This window comes from Macrobrachium nipponense, chromosome 12 (assembly GCF_015104395.2).
Source record: "Macrobrachium nipponense isolate FS-2020 chromosome 12, ASM1510439v2, whole genome shotgun sequence".
Taxonomy (NCBI): domain Eukaryota; kingdom Metazoa; phylum Arthropoda; class Malacostraca; order Decapoda; family Palaemonidae; genus Macrobrachium; species Macrobrachium nipponense.
Window position 1 is genome coordinate 34,061,736 of NC_087205.1, and position 25,496 is coordinate 34,087,231.

Sequence of the window (25,496 nt, forward strand, 5' to 3'; positions counted from 1 at the left end):
AAGTTTTCTTTAAAATTTCAGTAGAACCTACTTAAATCCGTGTTTCAGCAATGGCAAGATTAACAGCATGGCTCTTGTACCTCCTCAATCTCCCAGATTCTTGCCATGGTGTTGTCCTGGTTCCTGTATCCACTTAAAGCTTTTTGCTGATTGTAGTAGTTTCGATTTTTATGGAGAACATCTAGATTCTTTCGCAGGTGGAGGAGGTTCCAGCTCTGCATTGCTCTTTTTCCTTGCCTCTGTACCTGTTGTGTAAAAGTTTATGTATTTGGATGTTAAATCATGAAAATTAGCCTTAATAACTAAGTAAAGTTTTGTATTAACATGTCTTTTTGCAAAAGGGCACTATTCAATAGCAAAAACAGACTGTGCTTGTACTGTATTTTTTCATCTTATAAAATAAGAATCTTATAAAATTTAAGGGAACCATGTGAGGCCTATCAAAAGCAGAGTATAGTAAGAGAAAAGGGTAAGGTCTGTTGGCTAGGTGGCTGAAACGAAATATGAAGGGGGATTTTAGGATGACGGGGAGAAGTAGGTTGGTAGGCAAGTGAACAGCTCGCTGAGATGGTAAGTGCCTTAAGGGAGCAATTAGGGAGAATGAAGATAGGGATGGGAGTATTGGTGAATAGGAAAATAGATAATGCTTGGAAAGGATTTGGGGATGGAGCTAATGGAGTGGAGGAGGATAAGAGTGAGGGAGCTGTAAAAAAAGGTTCCTAAAGGAGGCATGGGAGATGTTGGAAGTGGTTCTGGTGGAAGGAGAAGATACTTCAGAAGACAATAATAGTGAAACAGGTAGGGTAAGAGAAATTTAAGAAAGGTAAGAAGAGTAAAGGGAAACCCAAGAAGGAACAGAAGTGCTATGAACTTAGTAAAGATTGTTTAGATACAGAAAGTGATATCATTGAAACAAGTAGTGAGGATGAGGGGGAGGAAATGGATGAGACAACATTGGGGATCACCATGTTCTTTAGAGCAGTCCCAAAGATTTTAAAAATTATTTCAGTTAGGGTAAAGATGTCGGGGAGTATTTTGTAGACTAGTATTACAAACAAAAATACGACGACAACAATGACGTGTATGGGCAAGCAAGTTAGGAGAGTTCGAATGAAGATTTAAAGTGCTACAACAGCATGTGTGAATGTATGAAGTTTTAAACGTGCATAGAACGAAGTAGAGTACCATTTATAAGGAAGACAATCAGTTTGGGGAAGCAAAAATGAAACCAGGGGAGGAAGTAGTTCTATATGCACACCGGTTAGAAATGGCAAAGAGGAAGTTTGGGGATGTATAGAGAAGAACAAAATGTTGATGAAAAAGTTTTTGGCTACCGTACCAAAAAAAGTGCGTAGGGTCATCAATGGGAAAAGAAAGGGTAATAAGAAATGGGCTGGAAAGAGCTTGAACTGGGAAGATGTATTGGAGATCTTGGAAAATCTGCAGTATGATGGGGAAGAAGGAAGCTATTGGAGGGGTACTGGAGAGATGAGAGATCCTGAGGCAGAGGTGGGCAATATAAAAAGGAAGAAAATAACTGGAATAGGAATAGAAGTCGAAGTAGAGAAAGATACAGAAGTGTAAATGTGGGAGGACGATACTTAGGAGTGTAAGTAGGCCCCAAACGAGTATGAGTGTTGGGTAGAAAACATGTTATAGATATGGGAGAGTAGGCCATGAGAAAGCAGCTTGTAGGTGGTCAATGGGCTCTTGCTTTGGCTGTGGTGGGGATGGTTATCTGATAAAGACTGCCAGAAAGTGAAAAAGTTAGAATGGTTTGGTTGTGGACAGAGGTGTTATAGGACTGCCAGAGTAGTAGGAGTTGGAGAATGAATGTGGTCAATGCAGCTGGATGGCAATTGTGGAGGAAAGGGGCATTTTGCTTGGATGTGTAGAAGTTGCTGTAACAGATGCGGAAAGGATGGGCATCCAACGGAGTTGTGTAGAGGTAGTAAGATTGTGGGTCAAGGAAACTAGATGTGAAGAGGTTTACTACTATGGTGAATCCTCTGATGTGAAAGGGGTAGATGTGTTAAATGTAAGTGGAAAGTCTGGAGAAAGATGGAACCATTGTTTGTGTGTTGGTAGAATGTGGTAGAGTGGTTTTGAGAGCACTGATGGATAGGTCCGGAGAAATGTGGTGTGTAAGGAACCGTATTAGAGAATGAAGAAGGGATTGGTAGAAAAGAAGACTTAGTGGTTGTGTCAAGGGTATTGGAGTGTCGGAGGTAAAGGTAGGTGTTAAGTTTAGAGTCTCTAGTTAGAATTGCTGGCATACTGGTGGAGGAGGATGACTTTTGTGTTGTCGATGGGGCCAGCGAGAAATATGGTTTGTTGTTGGGATATGGCTTTTTGAAAAGGAATAGAACAAGGATTTTCCAGACAAGGAAATGGTCGAAATAAGAATGGGGATAGAAACCAGTGTAAAATTATGTCAGAAATAGCCGTAAAGTAGAGGGAAAGATAATTTGAGGAGTGGACTTATAAGCCATGGAGAACTTGAAACTGCTGAAAGAAGAGGGAAATGTGGTTGGTGTAAACGTAGGATGGAGGAAGAATGTTTGGCATCGAGATAGGGCAATGTTTATGGTAGATGGAGGAGATTCCTGCCACAAAGTAAAGAGAATAACCCATGTATTCGATACTGAATGTCAAAGATCCAAAGGTTTTTGTATAGGTGTGTGGAAATACTAGTTAGAAGAGATGGAGGGGAATGCATTTCGGAGATAGGTTGGAATCTTGAGCAGTGTTGTAGACTTACGTGATAGTAGATATGTCGTTGGGTACGACGCGATGGTCAGTGATGTAAAGTCAAGTGAAGGACGAGGGAAAGTGTGAAGTTGGATGAGAAGGTGAGTAATGAGGAAAGGCAAAATGTGTACGAGATGTGGGAAAGAAGAGGAGTGTTAAGTCAGGGTGATGATTTCAGAACAGCGAGATTACCAGAGTTTAGAATCCGATTGATTGATAAAACCCTGATTTACCAAAGACCTAGAAATTTCCCTGCCCCAGTAACGAAAGAGATAGAGCATCAGTTTGTGAGGAGCTCAAGAAAGTTGGAGTGGTAGAGCCGAGCGAGAGTGTGTGGAATAGCCCTATAGTACACATAAGAAAACCAGAGGGGAAGTTGAGAATGTGTGTAGATTATCGGAAAGTGAATGGGGTGACAGTAAAAGTTCGATACCCATGTGTTTAGTGTCAGTCAGTGTGTGTGCACAACATGCATGAGATAAAAGTATTTACTAAGCGATCTGGTAAGGAGGTATTACCAGATGCCTGTGGCCGAAGATACCCGCAAATAACTTTTTCTACATTGAAAAAGCACTTATCAGTTCCGTAACCTTAGCTTTGGATTAGCTAATGTACCTGCTGCATTTCAGAGGGTTATGAATGTAGTGTTGAGTGAGTTTCCTTGTGAGAAGAATGTGGTGGTGTTTCCGGATGATATTTTGGTGGTGAGCGAGACAGTGGAGGAGCATAAGAGGTTGGTGCAAGCGATGTTGCGGAAGTTGGAAGAAATAGGTGTGCAAGTGAAAGTAGCGAATTTTGAGTGGTTTGTGGATGTGAAGTTTTTTAGGGCATGCTGAGTGTCTCTGGCTTACAAAAGTCAGAAAAGTTTCTAGGGAAAGTGAGAGATTTCCCTAGGCCCAGGACAGTGCTAGAGTTCGGTTTCTTGTGTTGGTTCAGTGTGGAAAGACGTTTTTGAGGGATTGTTCAGGTATCTAAGCCATTGACTGAATGGGCTAGGTGTAAGAAGAACACCGTATTGCGGTGGGATAAAAGAATGGTGAACACTTTTGAAAGTTTGAAAGAAGAGGTGGTGAAAGATGTAGAGTGGTTGTATCCGGACTATAGTCCAAGTGCAAGTAAGCTGGAGGTGTATAGTGTATACTGATGCCAATGGTACATCAGTGGGTGGATGTCTGATACAAGAGCAGGTTGTGAATGAGGTTGAGAGAAAGAGAGTGCTGGCCTATTTGCCTATGGCCTTCAGTGTGGCTGAGAGTAAGTATTAAGTGATTTAGCAATAGTTAGCTGCGTTCAGGTTTGTGTAAAGGCTTTAAGGTTTTTTTCGAACGGTGTAAAATTTATGGTGAGAACGGATCATCAGCTGTTGGTGTACTTTCAAAGGATGAAAGGCATGGATAGAAAGACTGCAAGAACGTTGGAGGACTTGAGTGACTTTGATTTCTCAGTAGAGTATGTCCCGGTGAAAGAAATGTGATTGCAGACATGATGTCCAGATTGCCTGGGGATTTGACTGCAGAGAGAATGAGACATAAATCCTGATTACTGTCTGCCAAAGGGGTTGATGAAAGTAAGGAAGGTGGAGAACCCTGTTCGAAAGTGTATGGCACGGCCTGAAAGATTTGGTGAATGATGGATTGAAAGCGAGAGTGCCTGCCAGTGTAAATGATCTCTGAAGAGAGGTGATAGAAGAAGGCTGCACGAGGCCTGGATGTTGGGGTTGGTGAATGTGAACCAACTGAGGGAGTTGAAAGTAATTATGTATGTGTCTGGTTGTGGCTCCGTTCCAAGAGGTGGTGGTTGTAGTAAGTAAGAAGTATGAAGTGGTTTCATGTGTGCACTTTGGTGGTAACAAACCAATACATAGAGTAGTGTAAGGAGGGAATGAAAGAATGTGCTCGTGTTTTGCACTTACAGTGTTTGAGTGGAGTCTATCATAATTGGGTTGCAGAAAAAAAAAAGCTATGAAAGTGTGCATGACAAGGAAGCAGATGAAGAAACAGTACCTTCTCTACCGTTAGTGGTGGATGATGATGAGGAAGAAGTTTGTTTGATATGTGAGAAAGAGTAGTATCAGTGTGAGCATGATAGAAGTGACAAGATGACAGTGGGGCTTAGTATAAATGAAGGTCAGTAGTGTGGATTAGTTGATATGAGAGCGCAGATTTTGTTGGTAAATGCGCAAGTAGTGAGGGACGTGCAGAAGATGAGTTGGAATATTGTTGGAAGGATTGTCAATATCCCAATAAAAGGAATAATAGGAAGGATAGCTGGATGGGAAGAAGTAAAGTTAAAGGCCAAGGTAGGAGATTTGGAAGTAAGTGTCCATTCCTGGTATTAGGAGATGAACAGATGCCATGTTGTTTTCTATTTTGGATAGATTTTTTGAGGATAAATGAGTTTACTGTGCATGTGGAGAAGGGGTTGTTGAAGAGGAGTTAGTACAAGTGAAGATACAGAATGAGATGGTCTGGATGGCTAAGTTTGGTGGATTGGTTGGTATGAGTCAGAATGAAGATGAGGGTGTGGTAGAAGTCGGCAAGAATGGTAGTGATTTGCTGACTGGAGGATGTCGAAAAGATGCAGCGACATGCGGAGACAGTGTCGAAGGACAAAGTGTAAAAAGACAATATGTCAAAGGACACAAGAGTCCAAAAGACAAAAAGTCAAAAGGAAAAAGTGTTGAAAGGACAAAGTGTCAAGCACAAAAAATCAAAGAGGGAAGTCATCTATGACTGGCCTTTCAATTATCTAACTCGCTAACAAATAAAGCACAGTAAAAATGCTTATAGTACCGTTTTTTAATAGCTTTATCACAAAAAGTGCATTTAATCATGAAATTTATATGAAAATACAGTAATTTGTGGAAATTTCTCATAGAAAAATACATTATATATGTAAATTTCCCATGAATAATGGGCAGATATGGTCCTTAGAGAAATCCACGAATATGTTAGTCCACAATTTTCGAGAACGCGAATACGGGGTCCACGATAATCTGTTTCATTTGACACTTTGTCCTTTTGACATTTTGACCCTTTGACACTTTGTCCTTTGGACAATTTGTCTTTTTACATTTCATCCTCTGACCTGCAGCAAGGGTGTTCCTCTGTGAGTTGAGAAGTTATGTGGAAAGTGGAATGCTGCTACAGTTGTAGCCTTTGTTCTTGAGTAACTATAAAAGATTTGCTGATAGGTTTATTTTCTGTGAAGGAGTAGTGTACTTTTCGAGACAGTGGATGGGGGAGTTAATGTATGTGCTCGTTTATCCAGAAAGTGGTGCCATAGGAATGTGTAAGTTAGTACATGATAGATACGGCCACTTGGGAAGGTAAGTTGGTTGAGTGTATGACAGAGAGAATGTTATCTCCGTATTTGAGGAGACTTTATGCAGACTAATGTGGGGAGTCCTAGAGAAGAAAGTATCAGAGTATATACGAGCCCACCTGTGCTGAAGTTGAGTATGAAAGAGCTGTTTGAGTTATTGGTAACTGATTGTGTTTCTCTCCCACTAACTGCAAGAGGAAATGTGGAACAGTTATGTTGGTAGATCATAAAAGGTTGTGAGTTGTGTACCCCTGAAGGATAAGAAGTGTGTGAATGTAGCAAGGCTGGTCAGTACGAGTTTGTTGAGAATGTGGAGAGGATTCCCAGAATATATAGAAATCCATCCGATAGTATACATCTTAGCAAGAGAGAAAAGTAGGGAAGTCGTAAAAGAAGAAGATAGTTTCTGGGGAATATAAGCAAGTAGCAGTGATAACTAAGACAAAATAACATAGGGGAAATGAAAAATCTATAAAGGAGTCAGAAAATGGACTTGTGGTGAATACTTTTGCTAGGTTATTTGAAGAAAGTACAGAAAACCATGAGTGTGATTTGAGGGATTTGTTTGGGATCCTTAAGGAATCAGTTTTAATAGCTGCTAGGACCACAGTTGAAGGAAGGGATAATTTGATAGAGGGGTTGGATTTAACGGGTAGTACTGAGGATACAATGTTTGTTGGTGTACTTGTGAATGAGGAAGAATTGGGAGTGAATGGACGTGTGTTTGGGAAGATTCCCGATAATCTGTACCAGAGGATGAAAGTGATGGAAGAGTGTAGAAAGAATGTTGAGCGTGTTGTCGAGTATTGAGGAGATAGAATCATCCTCAAGTCCGGGAAGTATGAGCGGCCAGAGTCCAGAAGTGTAGAAGTGAGAGTATGGGAGACAGTCTGATTGTGGAGTGTGGACCCGCAGTTGGGGTCTGGTTCCGGAGTATGAATCGATTGCATAGAACGGTTTCTAGTAAGAGAAGGGTAATGAAGTTTACCTTATCTGGCAAGGGCGAATGTGATAGTATTTTTTAAGGCAGTTATTTGGATGAAAAAATAGTATATTCTTTTGTAAAGTTGTTTGTTTGTTTTTTTAAGCTGTATATTGTTATAAAGTTATTTTATTGTCTTACAGGAGTGAATGAGTGCTAGGTCGGTATACCAACTTTTACCCCCCGCCCCCCTTGGTACCTACTCCCACTGAAGTACCCTTCCGAGGTTTGCTTTAGAAGATTGCATTTTTTTAATGTTGAGTTCTGCGTGCTTGAGAGAGGTGGCGGAGCCAGGTACGCATTGTCCTGTTTGTCGTAAAAGCAGTTTCACCCTTCATAGTGGTTAAAAGTAACATAATGGACTAATTGTACGTATTATTCTGATCTGTTTGGTATCTTTTTAAAGTACTTAATATAAACCTATTAGCAGAAAATTGATATTTTTAACTACTTTAGAAGATTAATCTGGCGGCTGTGCAGTGATTTTTTTTTCTTTTTTATCCTGGTGAGGGAACTGCCCATAGGCAGCTGCCGTGTATTTGCATTGAGTGAACTGCAGGTATGATATATGTGCTTATTTTTTGATGTGGCTATTTTGATATACATTTTCTGTGGTAAACTGAAGTCCCTGATGCCTACTGGGTTTACATGTATATCAACTGCTCGGTCTTGCTTTCGATAAGCTCCATATTTGAAAAAACTTAAGTTTTGGAAAATATACAATTTTGTGTCAGATTTCTAGTTTAGAGGTAATAGTGTTCAATCAGATTCCTAGTTGAAAGCCGCAGTAGGTACTGAACAACCCAACGGTTCTAGTTCTTGAACTTGCCAATAAATAAGAGATAAATAAGAGAAAGCAACGAGCATTTCAAGCCTGGATTAAAGGGTTATATTTTTGTCTTTAATTTTCACAAATCAAATTAAATTTGAATCAACAGAAATTAATGAAATGCTACTCGATAAGTTTGAAGGAACAGAAACAAAGGAAATTTAACTAAATACCTCTTCTCTGTACATGAAGTTTCTGAGTTCGTTCAAAGCATTTCGAGTTGAACTGAGGAGCACGCAAGTCCAGTCTCTCCTTTCTGAACAGCCCATCCTTGTGTTGTGCCATACCTGATTGATATCTTCGAGATTTTGCTGAACGAGGGGGCTGTAGCCTATCCTTGTCATCACATTACAAAGTATGTTCTTGAACTTGCCAATTGAGCTGTTGGATGAACAGGAGAAAACAACACGCATTTCAAGACTGGGTTAAAAGGGTTATATTTTTGTCTTTGATTTTTACTATACCTATATATTAAGTTGAGATTGTCATAAGCACAAAAAAATTAGCTCTTGCTGCTAGCAATATCTTCTGACATAACTTTCATCTCTTTGGCTATTTCAGTCATATATAATTGACAATTAAAGCTCAGAGTAGAAATGGATTTTACTGGAATTTCTTCTCATCTGAATCTGACATTACAGCATTGGTGGTATTTCAACTTTCAGGAACAGATGTGGTTTGATAGTAGGACTTTATGCTGCAATTATTTTAGTTATTAAAAAGAAACAGAACACCAGCTGGGAAGAACAAATATACATTTTATGACACTGGTGAACAAGACTTGCCTTGTGCGCAGACTGTCACAATGTTTTTGAAATTTTCTATACATACCTATTGTGGGATGCACAAAAATTTACTACAATATATATTTCTTACCCTTAATATTTTGAATCATTCATTCAGTACTGTATATTTATCATGTACACTTACTCGACAATTTTACTACCAAACGCATCAGGGAAGTGGATGATGCAGAGTTCACGAAATGTGTTGAAGTCATGCTGAGCGAAGTAAAAGTGTGCCAGAATGTAGACCAGTTCTTTGTGGATGATGTGGAAAGCTTCCTGGTACTGAAAAACAGGGAAACTGGCCGTATATTCTTCCTATTTTGTCATAACAGCTTGGACTACTTAAAGTACAAAAAAGTCAGCCTATTAGTAAAAAGCAGAACGCTACTAAAGATACTCTGGCGAACCAAATGGAAATGAGAGACGACTTGATATGGAACTGTACCAAGATGCCTAATGATACTCCACATTTGGTCTAGAGATGTAAATTATTCTTGCAATTAGCTACTAGCGAAATATTTTTCAATGAAAATAAAGCCTAATTTTGTCTAGTAAATCTTTTTTCCCATATTCTTTAATATCTGCATGCAGAAAATATAGTCCTAATGGCGACTCACTGTCTTTCCTTGCAAATTAGGCGCTGCGGGAAAGGTTGCTAGTCTGTCAGTTATTGTTGGCACGCACAAACCCAAATCCTCCTGAAATGATACAGACATTGTACCTTTAAAGGCCCAAGAGAGAGCTCTCAAAAAAAAAAAAAAAAAAAAAAAAACAAAAAAAAAAAAAAAAAAAAAATATTCCTTTTTACAGGTCAGTGCCTCATTTATGTAAAATATGTAGTTACAAGCCTCATATCCCTAGCCTCTTTGACTCACGCTGCTTCTATAAGCTTACATTTCTGTAATCGCCTAAAAATATCTAACGGCTCTTATAAGTTTTTTCTTTTTTATATAACTTGTTTTTCATGATGTTAGTCATTTGTTTCTGTACTCGATGAAGGTGAAATGCATCTTGTAAAAGGTGTGATGGTTCAGTATGCGTGCAGCTGTGTCAGAGTTACTGTAACAGGACAACGCTTTTTGCTCAAATGTATATAGTATATGGTTTTCTTGTCCGCATTGTACCTCACATCATTATATTAAGCACTTTGCGGTCTTTGCCCCGACATTTCATTCATATATGTTAACCCAATGTAGCAAATATAATTCATGTAAATTAGCATGTCAAGAAACACAAAGCCGGGTCGGATCACTACAGATCCGTCCGCACACCTGTGTATAACCTGAACTTACCTGTAAATAAAGATCCTACGAGCTGCTCTAGGAGCAAGAGCCCATGCTGGCACAAGGCCAGCTTAATCTCAAACAACAACAACAACAAATAAAGATTCAGTACCCAGCTACCTGACTTACTCTCTAAACCTCACAGTACTATGTTGCTTGCTCTGCTGTGAGACATTCCCATTTGTTTATTGTATTTAAATGTTCTTTAAAAAAAAAAATACAAGAGAGATTGAGGCTATATCTCACTGTGTCAATACATGAAGTGCAGAGAAGAGGGAATATACTGAGTTGTCTGTTCTTCGTGTCGATCTTATATATTTCCAAAACAAACCATTTGGTAGTTTTCTGATAGAGGCCTATAGTTGCATCGAATTAATACACTGGTCGCGTACCGTACGTGGGAATATATCTTTTTGGCTCATCATTAATTGATTTTTATAAAACAAAGTCACCATGGACGCCCCATTATGATGAGCACAGTAGCAGGCGCCTTCATAAAAGCTAATTGATTCACCAATAATTCTTGAGACACACCTCAAAAACTAGAAGCTAGCAATATTTAAATAAAAAAATGGCGCACTCACACAGACTTGTGTGTTCATTTTCACAATCTCAGAAGGTATGAGTGATTTGTCCATACGCTAACAAACCTTCGGTCTTAACAATAGGATAATTTCTAGCACCTAGCTGGATCTGGTTAAAAAGCAGATGAAAGCAAGGAATCTTGTGATATCTGGCAACACATGCATAGATCGGTGAAGAGTGGTCAAGGACCACCATTCACGCCAGTCTTTTCTTTGAATGCCTGGGCGAGAGTTGTGTTTACCTCTCTTGGACTTCCCTTGGTTCATTGCCCATTTCGTTTCTTTTTGTGTGTGTGCGTTTTTACCTGGTATTATGGCTGCTTCTGCTCCTTCCCGGCGTCAGCGTATGTGCCCCGGAGTTCATGGTTTTCCGTGTTCTCGTTTTTTGGCTTCAGCAGAGACTGACCTTCACATCACATGCAGTAGGTGTCGTTCAAAGTTTTATACTATTACGAATCCTTGCACAGAATGCTGTGCATAGCCTAGGGAGCAGTGGAGGAAGTTTGATGGCAAGAGGAAACATTGGAGAGTCTCAACTCTTCCTACTTGGGAGGGCTTTGCTCCTATTCCCGATGTTTTGTCTCCTGCAGTAGTCAACCCCCTTAGTAGCGTTGTCCCTGCATCTCCTTCCTTCTCTTCCATTGATTCGTCGGTGGAAATATTGGGAGGTCACGAGGGTAATATTTGTAATGTAGCCCCCTCTTCCTCGGGAGCTTTTTGGTTCCCGAGAAGGGTGAGGTTTTTTCATCATTCTCTTCTCTTCCAGTGTCGGAGGCATCCAAAATGGCGGCGATTTGGAAGACGCTTGGGCTAGGGGGTATCCCGTCCTTGGAGGGGTTGCTAGTGCATTTTGTGGAGGCTCGCACCCCCCTTCCCAGTCTGGCCAGGTCATCCCCACTCTTCCCGACCTCGTCTTCATGTGTAGCAGCAGTCGGCCATCTTGTATTATTCTGCCAGTGTCTGCAGCCGCTTCGAGTCGGAGTGACGCTGCTGCGTCAACCCTGTTGATGACGTTACGGGGTCCATCTTTGTGTATTCCTCCTCCAGTGGTGTCTCTTTCCCCCTTGCACTGAGAAGCCATGACGTCACCACCGCTTGTGATGTCACTCTCATCGATGATGTCTCTCCCAGTCGTCTCCTCTGATCCGCCTTGCTTAGCCGTGACGTCATCACTGCCGCCCAGTTTGCAACATCTCCCTGCCTTGTCTTTGGAGCCCTCTCTGGCACATCAGTCTGAGGTCATATGCCAGGCAGTGCTTCAGAGGTTGGACTGTATTAGATGTGAAGTTGGCTGCCTTATCAGTTGGGAGGACTGGTAGGAAGCGCGTTGCTTCGTCCCCGCCTTCCGAGAAGAGTGCGCATAAGAAACTAATGCTGTCTTCCTCTCCCTCTTCCCCCTCTATGCCTCGTCGGAGTATCAAGCGTTGGAAGGCTAAGGACTTTGCCCTTCCTTCGCCTTCGAGGGAGGAACAACGCGGACGTTTTCCCGAGAGTGCTGTGGTTTCGGGCAATGTTAGTGGTGTGCGTTCTCCAGGGGTTACTTCGCCCTCTGCCTCGTATCTCGAACGTGCACCCCCCACCCCCCTCCGTCCTTGCACATCGCGAGCGTGTTGCAACCTCTCCTGCCCGTGCACGTGATGTTAGTGCTTCTTCTTCTCCAAGGCCTATTCATCGTCGTAAAGATCTGAAGGCACCTGTCAAGAGGTCGAAGGTAGTGAGTATGGATTTGATGCAGCTGGAGTGTTTGCCTGCCTCTCTCACTGGTGCTTCCAAGAGTTTGACTGTAAGGGATTCTCCATCTATCTCGAGTGTTCCAGTTTCCCCCCCATCTCACGTACGTACGTCCGCCATGCCCGTAACCATTCGTGGACATGGCGAGTCGTCTGTTGAGGTAAGTGATGTGCCTAGTGTTACAGTGAGTCTGTCTCTGAGGCCGACGCTTGGACCCAGCCCAGACAGGTTAGTAGGGGTTTCGGACTGTTTGGCTGCTAACCCTTCTGTTAATTTTGGTGAAGAAGGCGCATTAGAAGAGCCTACACACCCTTCTCACCGTCGGTCTCCAGTGCCAGAGCAGGAGGAGGGAGACACGCAGGAGTTTCTGTCTTCCTTTTTGGAAGTTGTTGATCTCATTCGTGGGTTTAACAATTTGGAAAGTAGGACTCGGGCTCACTCGTCTTACACTTCTTCTTGCTTGGAAGCCTTGGTGGGAGCTACTCAGGACCCCAAATCATCTCTTCAGCTTCCTTTGTCGGGCATGTTCAGTCGGTCTTGCAGAAGGTTAACGCCTCTGTTTCTGACCGGGACGATTCAGTTTTGTTGTCACACCATCTTAACCCAGACGTCATTCGCCTGAAGCCGGGTTTGACTTTGGAACAGGTGAGGTCGGTGGCTCCGTCCTTGTCTCCGCAAGATGCCTCAGCTTTGGAATCTATGGCGGCCTCCATGTTGCAGACAGTTTCCTGGCTGGATCTCTGGTCTGTGGTGATTGCCAAGATAACTTCTGACAGGTCCCCTGAAGGGTTGATGAGTACCGCCTCGCATGCCAGTCTATTGCAGTCCGGGGGCAAGGCGTTTTCATATTTGGCTCACCTCAGTGCCAATCTATGGGCAAATCTTCTTCTGATTAGGAGGGACGTGGCTTTGTCTAGGATGGAGAGATCGCTTGACACCGAGTCTTTGCTGGCATTGAGAAATGGAGATCTGTTGGAGTCCCAATTTTTGTTTCCTCTGATAGAACTCGAAAATGCGATAGACCGGCGCCGGGCTGACACCAACGAACAACTGGTGCACCAGGCCATGTCTAAGTCAGGGTCTCGCCCTCAGAGACGTCCGGCTCCTCCTCCTCCCCCGGTCCAGCAGTAGTCGAGGAGATTGTCGCCTGGTAGGCCATCGAGGACCTCGAGTTCGGCAGGGCTTTCCCGTTCGACACAGCCTAAGTCTCAAGATCAACGCCCCTTTCACTCTCGTTCCTTTAAACCAAGAAGGGGCTCAAGGGGCAGAGGTCAAGGGGGCCGTCGGTAGGTTAGGCGCCTCTCCCTCTCCTGCGCCACAGGTGGGGGGTTGCCTGGCTGGCCATTGGGCCAAGTGGCAGAGTTATGGGGCGGAGAAGTGGGCGGTAGATGTCCTCTTCTGTTGGACAAGCCGCAGCTCAGGAAGATGTATCCTCCGGATTCTCTGAAGTTCTTGGCTCTTCGGGAGGAAGTGCAGAAAATGCTGGACAAGGATGCGATAGAGGAAGTAGTGCGTCCGTCCCTGGGGTTTTACAGTCACATCTTCTTGGCGCCCAAGGCGTCGGGAGGATGGAGGCCTGTGATCAACTTATCCACCTTGAATCGCTTTGTCAGGAAGACACAGTTCAGATGGAAACCCGGCGCTCGGTGTTGTCAGCCGTGAGGGAAGGTGACTTCATGCTGTCGATAGACTTAAGGGATGCATACTTCCAAATTCCTGTTCATCCCACGTCCAGGAAGTTCCTTCGCTTCTCTCTTGTGGACAAGATCTTCGAGTTCAAAGTCTTGTGCTTAGGGCTGACGACAGCCCCTCAAGTGTTCACAAGGGTCTTCTCTCTCGTGTCAAGTTGGGCCCATGCTCAAGGGATCCGTTTGCTGAGGTACCTCGATGATTTGTTAGTCTTGGCAGTTTCCAGGGAGAAGCTGCTGCAGGACAGGGATTGTCTACTTCAGTTCTGTCTGGACCTGGGCATATTAGTCAACCAGGAAAAGTCGAACCTCGTACCCACTCAAAGGATTCTCTACCTGGGCATGGTCATTGATACGACAGTGGCAAAAGTTTTCCCGTTGGATCAGAGATTGGAGAAGTTGCGGGCTGTAGCGCGCAACTTCCTGTCGAAGTCACATCAGTCAGCTCATCAGTGCCAGGTTCTTCTGGGAGTGCTATCTTCCGTGGAGAAGCTGGTCCCTCATGGGTGTCTTCATCTTTGGTCTCTGCAATGGAGACTGGGAGAATTCTGGTCTCCGGCGGGGGACTCTCCCCTGTTTATGGTTCCTCTGTCTTTGGAAGTGAGAGAAGACCTTCGTTGGTGGTTGGATGACCAGAATCAGTTGAAGGGTGTCCCTCTGCATTCTCTCCCACCGGACTTCCTTCTGTTCTCGGATGCCTCCCTCGCAGGTTGAGGCTCGCACTTAGGTGGCCTCATCACTTCAGGCATTTGGAGTTTGGAGGACAAACAGCAACCTATCAGTGTCTTGGAGTTGAAGGCAGCTTTCCTGGTTCTGAAGGAGTTTCAGGGGAAGGTAGAGGGTCATTCTGTTGTTCTCATGTCAGACAACACCACGGTGGTAGCCTATGTGAACAAACAGGGAGGCCTGATTTCTCAGCAACTTCATGCCTTGACCGTCGAGCTTCACCAGTGGGCAATGCTGTACCTTTTCGTGACTCGCTACAACAGGAAGCTGGAGGTGTTCTGTTCAGTGGTTCCAGATCCCTTAGCATTGACAGAAGATGCATTCCAACATCCCTGGGACAACCTGGAGGTGTATGCCTTCCCTCCGTTTTGTTTGATCCGTCAGGTTCTGAACAGGCTGATGAGTTCACAGGGTCTCAGGATGACCTTGGTAGCCCCTCTGTTGCCTCAGGCAGAATGGTTTCCAGATCTGCTGTCATTGTTGTCAGAGATTCCGTGGGAGATTCCCCCTTGGCGGCATCTTCTGTGTCAGCCCCATGCGGAAAGGTTCCACCAGTCAGTAGAATCCCTGTCTTCATGGTTGGAGGCTATCAAGTCTCTCCTACAAGTGAGAGGCTTTTCTTAGAGAACAGCTGGGCACATGTCCAGCAGTCTTAGGAAGTCAACCTCCGCAGTTTACCAAGGCAAATGGGCGATCTACTGTGATTGGTGTCATAAACGGGGTTTTTCTCCACTCGCGACCTGTATTCAGCGAATAGCAGACTTTTTAACCTTCCTCAGAGATGAGAAACGTTTGTCTGTTTCTGCTATTAGAGGCTACAGGGCGGCACTAAGTTTGGTGTTACGCCTTAAGGGTATTGACGTCTCTTCCTGGGAACTTTCCCTGCTAGTTAAGGGGTTTGAGCAGTCGAGTTCTCCTAGAGAGCTCAAGCCTCCAACGTGGGATGTTTCCTTGGTCCTTAAGAGCTTAACTAAGAGTCCATATGAGCCCTTGCGTCGCTCATCTGGCAGGAACCTGACACTCAAGATAGTTTTCCTTTTGACTCTGGCATTTTCCAAGAGGGTAGGAGAGCTCCACGGTCTGAGTTATGAGGTGAAGCTCACCAGGGTTTGGAAGTTGGTGTCCGAATTTGTCCCGGAATTCGTGGCCAAGACCCAAAATCCCTCGATGCATAATGACAGGTTCACTTCGTTTTCCATTCCATCACTGACTGACTTTGTGGGTGGTGATGCTCAAGAGCTTTTGTTGTGCCCTGTCCAGGCCCTGCATTGCTATCTTAAAAAGACTTGGCACCTTAGACCAGGCTGCCGCAGACTTTTTGTTAGCACAGGCCGTACAAAGAAAGAGGTGTCTAAGAATACTATCTCTTTTTGGATACAGGAAGCCATCAGACAGGCATATTTGACTCTTGATGATTCCACCACCACGTCTGTGCAGGCTAGAGCACATGACGTTAAAGATACTGGTCCCTCTCTGACTTTCAAAAAGAACTTGGCTGTACATAGAGTGCTGAGCGCTGGTACTTGGTTGCGCCAATCCACGTTCACCTCCTTCTATCTTAAGGATGTTGCCCACAGATCTATGGACACGTTTTCCCTGGGTCCGTTGGTGGCTGCCCAACAGGTTGTGTAACTATAGTTGCCCTTAACAGGGCACCTTTGTATCTTACCTAAGACGATTGTGTGGATGAGAGGAGGAGTGAGTTGGCTGGTCTCCTTCTTTCTCTTGTACCTTTCCTTCTTCCTTCGGGCAGTTTAAGGAATAGACACGTCATTTGCTGGACTGGTCTGATACAGGTGAGTAAGGCAATCATACTGGTAGTGTGGTCGTGCAATATACAATATCTTACCCACTATTTGGTAGCATAGGCTCCACTCCTTGGCAAGGAGGAGTCGGGAGTAATACAAACCCTAGTGTCTTGGTTTGTTATTGAACAGTCAAAGTTTCTCTTTGGTTCCCTATACAATGGTTATCCCATATATCATTGTACATCACTCAGGTTCTGAGTGGTTAGATATTAGTTTATCTAGCTTCTCAGCGGACTTCAGTCCCTCTCCAAGAACTATTTCTTTTGAGAGCTGGACTGGTGGTTAGGCCCCCAGCCGGTCTAGGATCTTATACCTCCCTCCAAGTATGAGTCTATCTTATTGTTAAGACTGAAGGTTTGTTCGCGTATGAACAAATGACAAATTTTCTAAGACAATTTGTATTTTTATAGCTACAAACCTGAGGTCTTAACGTTATACTGCCCACCTCTAGCCGCCCCTCTATTTGTTAAGTCATCCTGAGTTGGGAAAGACTGGCGTAGATGTGTGGTCTGGTCCTTGACCACTCTTCATCCAATCTATGCATGTGTTGCCAGATATCATGAGATTCCTTGCTTTCTTCTGCTTTTTAACCGGATCCAGCTAGGTGCTAGAAATGACCCTATTGTTAAGACCTCAGGTTTGTAGCTATGAAAAATACAAATTGTCTTAGGAAATTTGTCATTTTAACCGGAAAGGTAGGCAATATTCGCTCTTCTGAATATTTTTGGAATTTACAATATTCGGTTAAAAGAAAAAATAGCCTCAGCTTTAAGTATGTTCTTTTATACTTACCGACCATACTACTTTTATTCTTAAACTTGCCTTGTTTGTTTATCAAAACTTTTTTCTTCTCATTTTTTTTTTGCATCTTTGTTTCAAGAATGTAAATGTTTAGAACATTCACACTTTCATTACACTTATTATTTTCAGTACTTATGACACTGAATGTATTAGTTTAAATCATGATGAACAAGGATTCGACTGACATCTGTTGCAATCCTGCCCATATTGCTTTAAAGAATGATTTATAAAAAGTTCATATATGATCAACTCTCTGCTGATATTTTCCCCCAAGTGATGATAGAAGTAAAAATAAAAGTAACTGCTTACCGATACAGATCGAATGTTATCGATGGAGTTATTAGCCCTACTGATTTCACTTAGCAACAGGGCCGGCGTATAAGTGGCGCCCTCGATGTTGTACGCCACGGAGAGAGGCTGACCTCCAAGCTCTATACTGCAGGGGTTATCGAGGGACTCGCGGACGTTCAGCGATTCAACGCTGACGGTGGTAGCCCTGGTGAAGATGAATCTCCTTGCGGTAAGTAGTAGCAGCATCCCTGGAATTCGAAGAAAAAAATCCAGTATTCATAGACTAAAACAAAAACAGGAAGAGAAGAAGAAAAAAGGAATTGATTTTTTAAAAATAATTTTCTTCAAAGTTGTTTTACATGGTTTTGTTAAGAAAAAGGGTATTAATCATGGCGTAAAGATTTCGTATGTCACCCAGAATGTTTTGCGTAATTCTGCTAACAGAAAAAATGAAAGACATTCCAAACTAAAAGACATAACCTAACGATAGTGTCGTAATTGTATACCATTGATTAGAAGGAAAGCTTTTGATTCAGTTCTATCAAGGAAAAAGATGTGTAAGAATAGTCGAGTAGGAATGAAAGGATTTTGAACAAGATTCCTTACAAAGTAAAGGGGCAGGATCTTTCCCTGAGCTGACAGGATCCTATGCCACCCTTGTATGACCCTATTTGTTGACAAGTAATTTTGTACAGTATAAATAAGTACATATGTAGATCATTTTCCATTTTCTCTGACTCCACAGCATGAAATAATTTCTTTACAGTGAGTTTTGCAATGCAATTATGGTTTTGGTAATACAATTAATTCCCCTCAGAAACTGTGTATACTGTTGTAAAATGTATATTTTTGTGTTCAGATTCCCATATTTAAAGAAAATATGTTTAAATAATGTCAAATTCCTAGTTGAAACATATGTAAGGTAGAGAGAGAGAGAGAGAGAGAAGGTAGTAGCATAAGCCTCAAAAGAGAAGTTGCTCTGTTCGAGCAAAGTTGTTGTTATCCAACCCCTTGAAAATAGATGAGCTAAGCTAATTTTTTATCGTCTACCGATCTCGCTCTTTTCGCAGCCGAGAAGGAAGTTCCTATAGAAGGATGATGTAAGAATTACTCGAGATTGCATCAGATCATTCTAGAACTTTCCTTACAACGATATAATTTCGGTTTTTAGTTTTATAATTGCAAGTCCTTTGCTATGAAAATGGTTGATAGTACTGCTAAATTAATTCTTATCCCTTTCAATTTGCCAAAAGCGGACCTATCGACTCGTAATTAGTTAATAATTGTGAATTGGAAAATTCCATGACGTCGCTGAGATGGCTTTTGGTTCCGTTACTGTTACGTAACTCATGTTTTTGTATAAATTGGTCACTCTATTTTACTATCTCTGTGTAATTTCTTAGTAACATTAATTAGTTGTGGAATCTGAGCATAGTGTTGTTATTTTTGTGTGGCGCCACAAAAGTGTCGAAGATGGTAACAGGCCTTTCTTTTTGAGGGAAAAGCTGCAACTAATTTGAGGTATGGTATTTTTCTTTTATTTTGTTCTTTTGACATCCATTTGGTGTGTTTAGTGTTCGTACTGACATTGCTTTTATTGCTTTTCATATTATTGTGTTTTATATTCTCATTTTCTTTAATTAATTTGAATATTTCTTATTGTATAATCTAACACTTGTGAATTAATTTGCATTTAATTAAATTTATTACCAATTTTAATTATTGCTTTATAATTTGAATTATTTAATTTTCTTGATAAACTTTGATTTAATTTTGTTTAATAATTAATTCAAGAATTAATTAAACTTTTGTTTTCAAGTAATAACAAATTTCCCTGAGATTGTGAATTTCACTTAAAATTTTTTAATTTAATATAAATTTTTGTGTAAAATTTTTATGGGCGTATCATTTACCACCAGTATTAGTATTAATATTTTATTTAATTTTCTTTCGGTAAAAACATAGATTGGTAATTGTGTTGTTTTCCTCAAATGAATTAGAAGTGGGAATAGCTTAGATTTAAATTTGTTGAAGGAGTGATGCCCTTTAATTAAGATTACCTCACACCTGTTTTGATGAACTTAGTCTGATTTTTACTTGATTATTAAGTTCTATAAGGAATCACTGTTACCTTTAGAGTATTCAGTCGTTTGGTATTTGTGATGAAGGTTCAGGTGTCTGGCTGTTATGAGGTAATTAGTAACCAGATACTTGACCAAACCGTGCACCAAGTCTAAATGGTGTCCCTGACCCAGGAATAAAATAGTCTCTTGCTCTCACAAGTACAAATGATAAGTGTAGTAACCAGATGCTTGGCACTCGTCACAATATATATGTATATATATATACATATATATATACATATATATTATACATTATATATATATATATATATTATATATATATATATATATATATATATAAGCGAACACCACAGGAAAATGATTTCTGCCTATCATTTTCCTCTGGTATTCGCTTCGTTTATTGAAGTCACGTGCATCTACTGTGATTTTTAAGCATATTATATATATATATATATATATATATATATATATATATATATATATATATATATATATATATATATATATATATAGGGGCTTTTAAGGCAAAGTTATTCTTGTATGTAGATTTCGTTGAATTCTATGCCATTTTGGTTGTTGATCAACTTTTTTATTAGTTTGCCAATATTTTCTAAATCTTCTGCGTTCTTCCAAATTCAGTTGATGCACACACACACACACACAAAAACTGGAGATTAACTCTTTGTTCCATTTACTGGTTTACACATGATTAAGGTGGCCTGATGCCAGTACGGGCTCTTGCTCATAGAGCAGCCCGTAAAATCTGGACATAGCGTCCTGTTGCTTTGATACCGTCTGCGGAAGGATATGTAGCGTCCAATCAATAATAATACTAAAATAATACCATAATAATTTATTGTATTATTCTGGTATTATTGTAGTTTTATTATTGTTTGGACGCTACATATCCGTCCGCAGACTGTATCAAAGCAACAGGACGCTAAGTCCAGAATTTTCACCTGCAAAAATATTCAAGTGACCTAAGGGTGCTCTATGAGCAAGAGCCCTAGCTGGCATAAGGCCATCTTAATCAACAACATGTCCAGATTTTACACTTTGAAGAGGTCATGACGAGTGACGGAACAGCTGTGGTGTTGTGTAAATCAGTAAATGGAAGAAAGAGTTAATCTTCGTTTTTTTGTTCTTCAACTGAATTTGGACGAACGCAGATTTAGAAAATGTTAAACTAATAAGAAGTTCATCAACAACCAAAAATCAGGTAGAATTCAACGAAATCTGCATATATATATATATATATATATTATTATTAAATATATATATATGTAATTATTATATTATATATAATATACATATAATAATATATAATATAAATATATATATAATATATATATATTAGATATATAAATAATAATTTTATAATATATATATATGATATATATATATATATATATCATATATATACTCTATATATATACATATACTAATATATATATATATTATATATATCTATATTATATATCTTATATATATTATATATATAGATATATATATATATATATATATATACTGGAGATGATTAATAAAGCTCGATATTATCCTTTGCAGACTTCCAAAATTCAACTCACCAATGAAGACTCTTACGCCGAACATCACTCTTCGCTTCGATGTCAAATTTCTTCTTCTTCTACTTCTTCTTCTTCTTCTTTTTCTTCTTCTTCTTCTTCTTCTTCTTCTTCTTCTTTCTGTCTTTGACAAAGATTCGCGGCCTGTCTAGTTATCTGAGTTGATTTTGCGAAAAGTAAACTAACTGAAACAGATCCAGATTATGTTTTCCGTCTTAATTTTAAGTTAAAAAAATATTTTTTTCCTCGAAAGAGTCTTAACAGATACGCTGCTTAAAAAGCTGCTGGCACCCTGTAAGGCAATGAACATTTTTTGACGTGTGCTCTTTATATATATAGATACGCGTACAAGCCCAGAGTAACGCACCGAGAGAATTTCCACCTACTGCGCATGAGGTCTGCGGCGCCCCTTTTTGAGTTAACGAGTTTATCCCACGCACCTTAACTCGTCTTACCAGGGTTAATAAGAATCAATATGGAAAGATGCAAGGCGGATAAGAGCATGATCATCTCTCGGGTTTTCAGGAGATGAATTGAAAATTGAATGGTCTATATAAATCCGGCAAAGTCTGTCCAATATATTTATTGACAATTTTAATGGCGTTTTCTCAAGGTTGTGTAGATCAGTTACATAATCATTTTGGCTCATTTCTTTTTTATTTAGAATTCATATCCTTATCAATTGAGCTTCGGAGACTTTTGCAAGGGGTGAGTACCACATGCATTTCACTTCTAGAATTCGGTACTCGGACTTCCTCTGTGCTTCCTTAGTCATATAACCTATCCCTTTTCAAGAGGCGTATTTGTCGACGTAAGAAGAGAGTTCCGTCTCTATACATAAGTGTCTTCTCCCATCTATTTATCTAATTATATAATTATTTTCAGTCAGGTCTACCTGTAATCTCCTCAGCTCCCTCCCCCCAACCACCAGGCTTTTCTGCTTACCTCCCGGCCTTGGCTAGTTAAGGACACGAGGTTGCCCATACCAGTGGCCTCCATATTCAAAAAATGATTTCAAGATGAGAAATGATTATTTTAGTTATTCCTTTTGTCATTTGACGTTATCCGTTGTGATCATTTTTAACTAGTGGCCGATGGAATGAGCAACCCAATGTCCTAATCTGTGACAGTTTAATCTCAATAAAAATATACGTTGCCTACACATTTATTTGATTCATGTTTTAATCTAAGATTACGTTATATATAAAGAAATAATCAATACACAATCACGCGTGGAACAAATAAATTTCTGGTTTACATCAGGATCGAACCCAGCCAGGCCTTTCAATTGAAAGAAGAGTCCGCTGCCAACCAGCCCCACACGAGTCGTCAAAGAATTCAGAACGTAAGTACCTCTGTACAGTAGTAAGGCTTCGCCTGGGCAGGCTAACTGCCTGGCATACCAGCGAGTTCTCCCTGGCTTCCCGACTCAGTACTGATTCAAATGACAGCATTTAATACGAATTATTAACTCAGAAAGGGTAATTCGAATGTATTGCTGTCAACTGAGTAGTTGCTGAGTAGGGAAGCTGTGCAAAACTCCCTTGTATGCCAGGCAGTTAGTCAGCCCAGGTAAAACCTTAGGTAGTACAAGGGTACATAGATTCCAGCTTCTTTTCTGACTTGTGTGGCCTGGTTGGCAGCGGTCTCGCATTTCAATTGAGAAACCTGGGTTCGATCCTGATGTGAGTCAATATATATATATATATATATAATATATATATATATATATATATATATATATACTTTTATCATTGCTTTTTTTAGGTAAAAAACCAGCGGCGTTATGACGCCAGTGTGCGTTCAAAAATTAATCAATCGGTGACCTAAAACTTAACCAGTCGCCGGACTTCCGCTAGATATGAACAAACTGCCGTCGTCGGAAAGTAGACGCAAGCGAAAAGGAAATGATCCTTCTGTTATCGCATAATAAGGCGGCGGAAAACTTTACGATGCCTAGGCCGTGAGCTTATTTTAGAGACAAAAAGAACCTGGAAAGACAATATTAAAGACTTCTATTCGCTGTCAGTTTGTAAGTTCCGAGCGTGTCTCTCTCCAGACACACGCATACGTGTGTGTATATATATATATATATATATATATATATATATATATATATATATATATATATATATATATATATGTATGTATGTATATGCCGTCCATATATATATATATGGGATCTATTATATTATATGATTATACTTATATATTTATTTAAAATATATAGATATATCATATATATATATGTATGGAATGTATTGCTCCATATATAGATGTATATATATATATATCTTATAGGTATATATATTATATATTTATAATATTAATATTATTATATATTAAATATATATATATATATACTAATATATATATATATATAATATGTATATAATATATATATATATATAGATAAATTATATATACATATATATATATATGTATATATATATATATATATATGTATATATATATATATATATATATATATATATATATATCTATATATATATGTGTGTGTGTGTGTGTGTGTGTGGTATGTATATATTACACGGTCGTTTGCATGCGTCTGGAAAGAGAGAGAGAGAGAGAGAGCCATGCCACGGAACTTGCAAATAGACAGTGAATATATATAGGGATCGGGGGTCACAATATATGTCACCTGATACAAAATATGTAAACAAACTTTTCTCCCTGAGCATTCAAACAAAGTAAACTACAACAGGCAAGGAAAAAAAAAAGTGGTGGGTGTCTAACGCGGATGCTAATGAGAGTTAAATATTAAGATGAGAAGAGGAGGGAAACTGATACGACCGAGATAATTCTTTCACATCTTGAAGAGAGGCGGAGAGCGAAGTGTTGATTAAGTGACGAAGAGACGAGGGAATAAGGCCAGTTTGGAAGGTCACGCGTCTTCTCTTGTGTTTGAAGAAGTCATGCAGTCAGTAAGTTCACGAATATATCCGTCACACACACACACCACACACACATATACATACATACATATATATATATATATATATATATATATATATATATATATATATATATATATATATATACTTACATACATACATAAATATAATATGCGCACATATATGTCTCCCGCTGGATTATCAAACCAATAATGCTAAAGACTTAGGAAACACAATCCTTCATACTTATCGAAAGCCGTCTTTGCGTTACTCTAATAACTCTTTAGCTTCCGGCCGTATCTATGATATTGGAAACGGATTCCCCTTCGGTAATTGTTGGAGGAGTGATGCAACAGATCCTTTGACTGGCGACTGAAGGATATGACGTCTTCCTCTGAAGCCGGTAATCCTTTCTGGAGGTTGCAGGATATCGGGGCAGACGGAGATTACCGACTCGTATGGAAATCATTCGTGTTACCCTAATTTGGTGATGGTTTTCTCTTTTTGCATTACTCTCTCTCTCTCTCTCTCTCTCTCTCTCTCTCTCTCTCTCTCTCTCTATATATATATATATATATATATATATATATATATATATATATATATATATATATATGTGTGTGTGTGTGTGTGAGTCCTAGGAATGTATATATGTGAGTCCTAGGAATTATAATTAATGATATATTTAATCGCATAATGTGATATGCTGTGACCTTTTTGGAATGCAGAGAGCAGAGCCGAAGCAACGACCCAAGAAAAGCTGATAAATGATTTCTGGGTGGCGTGATATGAAAAGTGCATAGAAAGGCGGGTCAATGTTCACGAGTTCATGGGTCTTTTTCAAAGGGCCTTTGGGAAACTGGTTGTAGCCAGTAATATGAGGCGTTGTCGAAGTGTGCATTCATATGTGTGTGTACGCCTCTTATATTTTAATGGTATCATTAGCCAAGTCTATGGGAAGACTTGCACAGAGATCCGAGGGAGGAAGGCAGAGCCACGATGGCAGATGCCAAAGAGTTTTGATAGCCTGTGAGTGATATTCCGGTTGGCAATGGGTAAGTGTACCTTTACTTTAGCCAAAGGGGATGGCTTGTTATACATTGTAAGAATGTTTAATCTTTAACTTTGTCTTTAAACTTATGTGGGCTAACGAGTGTGTTTCTCGTGTCTTTGAAACAGACGATTCTGGCGAGGGAATTGAGTGTTCTGGCAAAGGGGGGACCGAGGGTCCCGTATGGGAGAAAAGACAATTGGTGTGACAAATTACTGTTTTAGACATTTTAATGTTGGGGGTTAACTGAGTTAAGTTAGTCTGTGAGACTTGGATT

The 25,496-nt window shown here is 40.3% G+C and overlaps 1 protein-coding gene across 1 annotated transcript in view; it reads right to left on the reverse strand.

Moving 5' to 3' along the window:
• Positions 1–25,496, reverse strand: part of LOC135224774 (uncharacterized) — a 27,879-nt gene continuing 2,383 nt past the window's right edge. The window contains exons 2-6 of the mRNA XM_064264097.1: positions 17,605–17,834; positions 9,292–9,372; positions 8,817–8,956; positions 8,060–8,267; positions 1–245 (exon numbers count right to left, since the gene is read on the reverse strand). Of these exons, the coding sequence (XP_064120167.1) occupies positions 60–245; positions 8,060–8,267; positions 8,817–8,956; positions 9,292–9,372; positions 17,605–17,834 (845 nt within the window). The 3' untranslated portion in view covers positions 1–59. The remainder of the gene's footprint in view (positions 246–8,059; positions 8,268–8,816; positions 8,957–9,291; positions 9,373–17,604; positions 17,835–25,496) is intronic.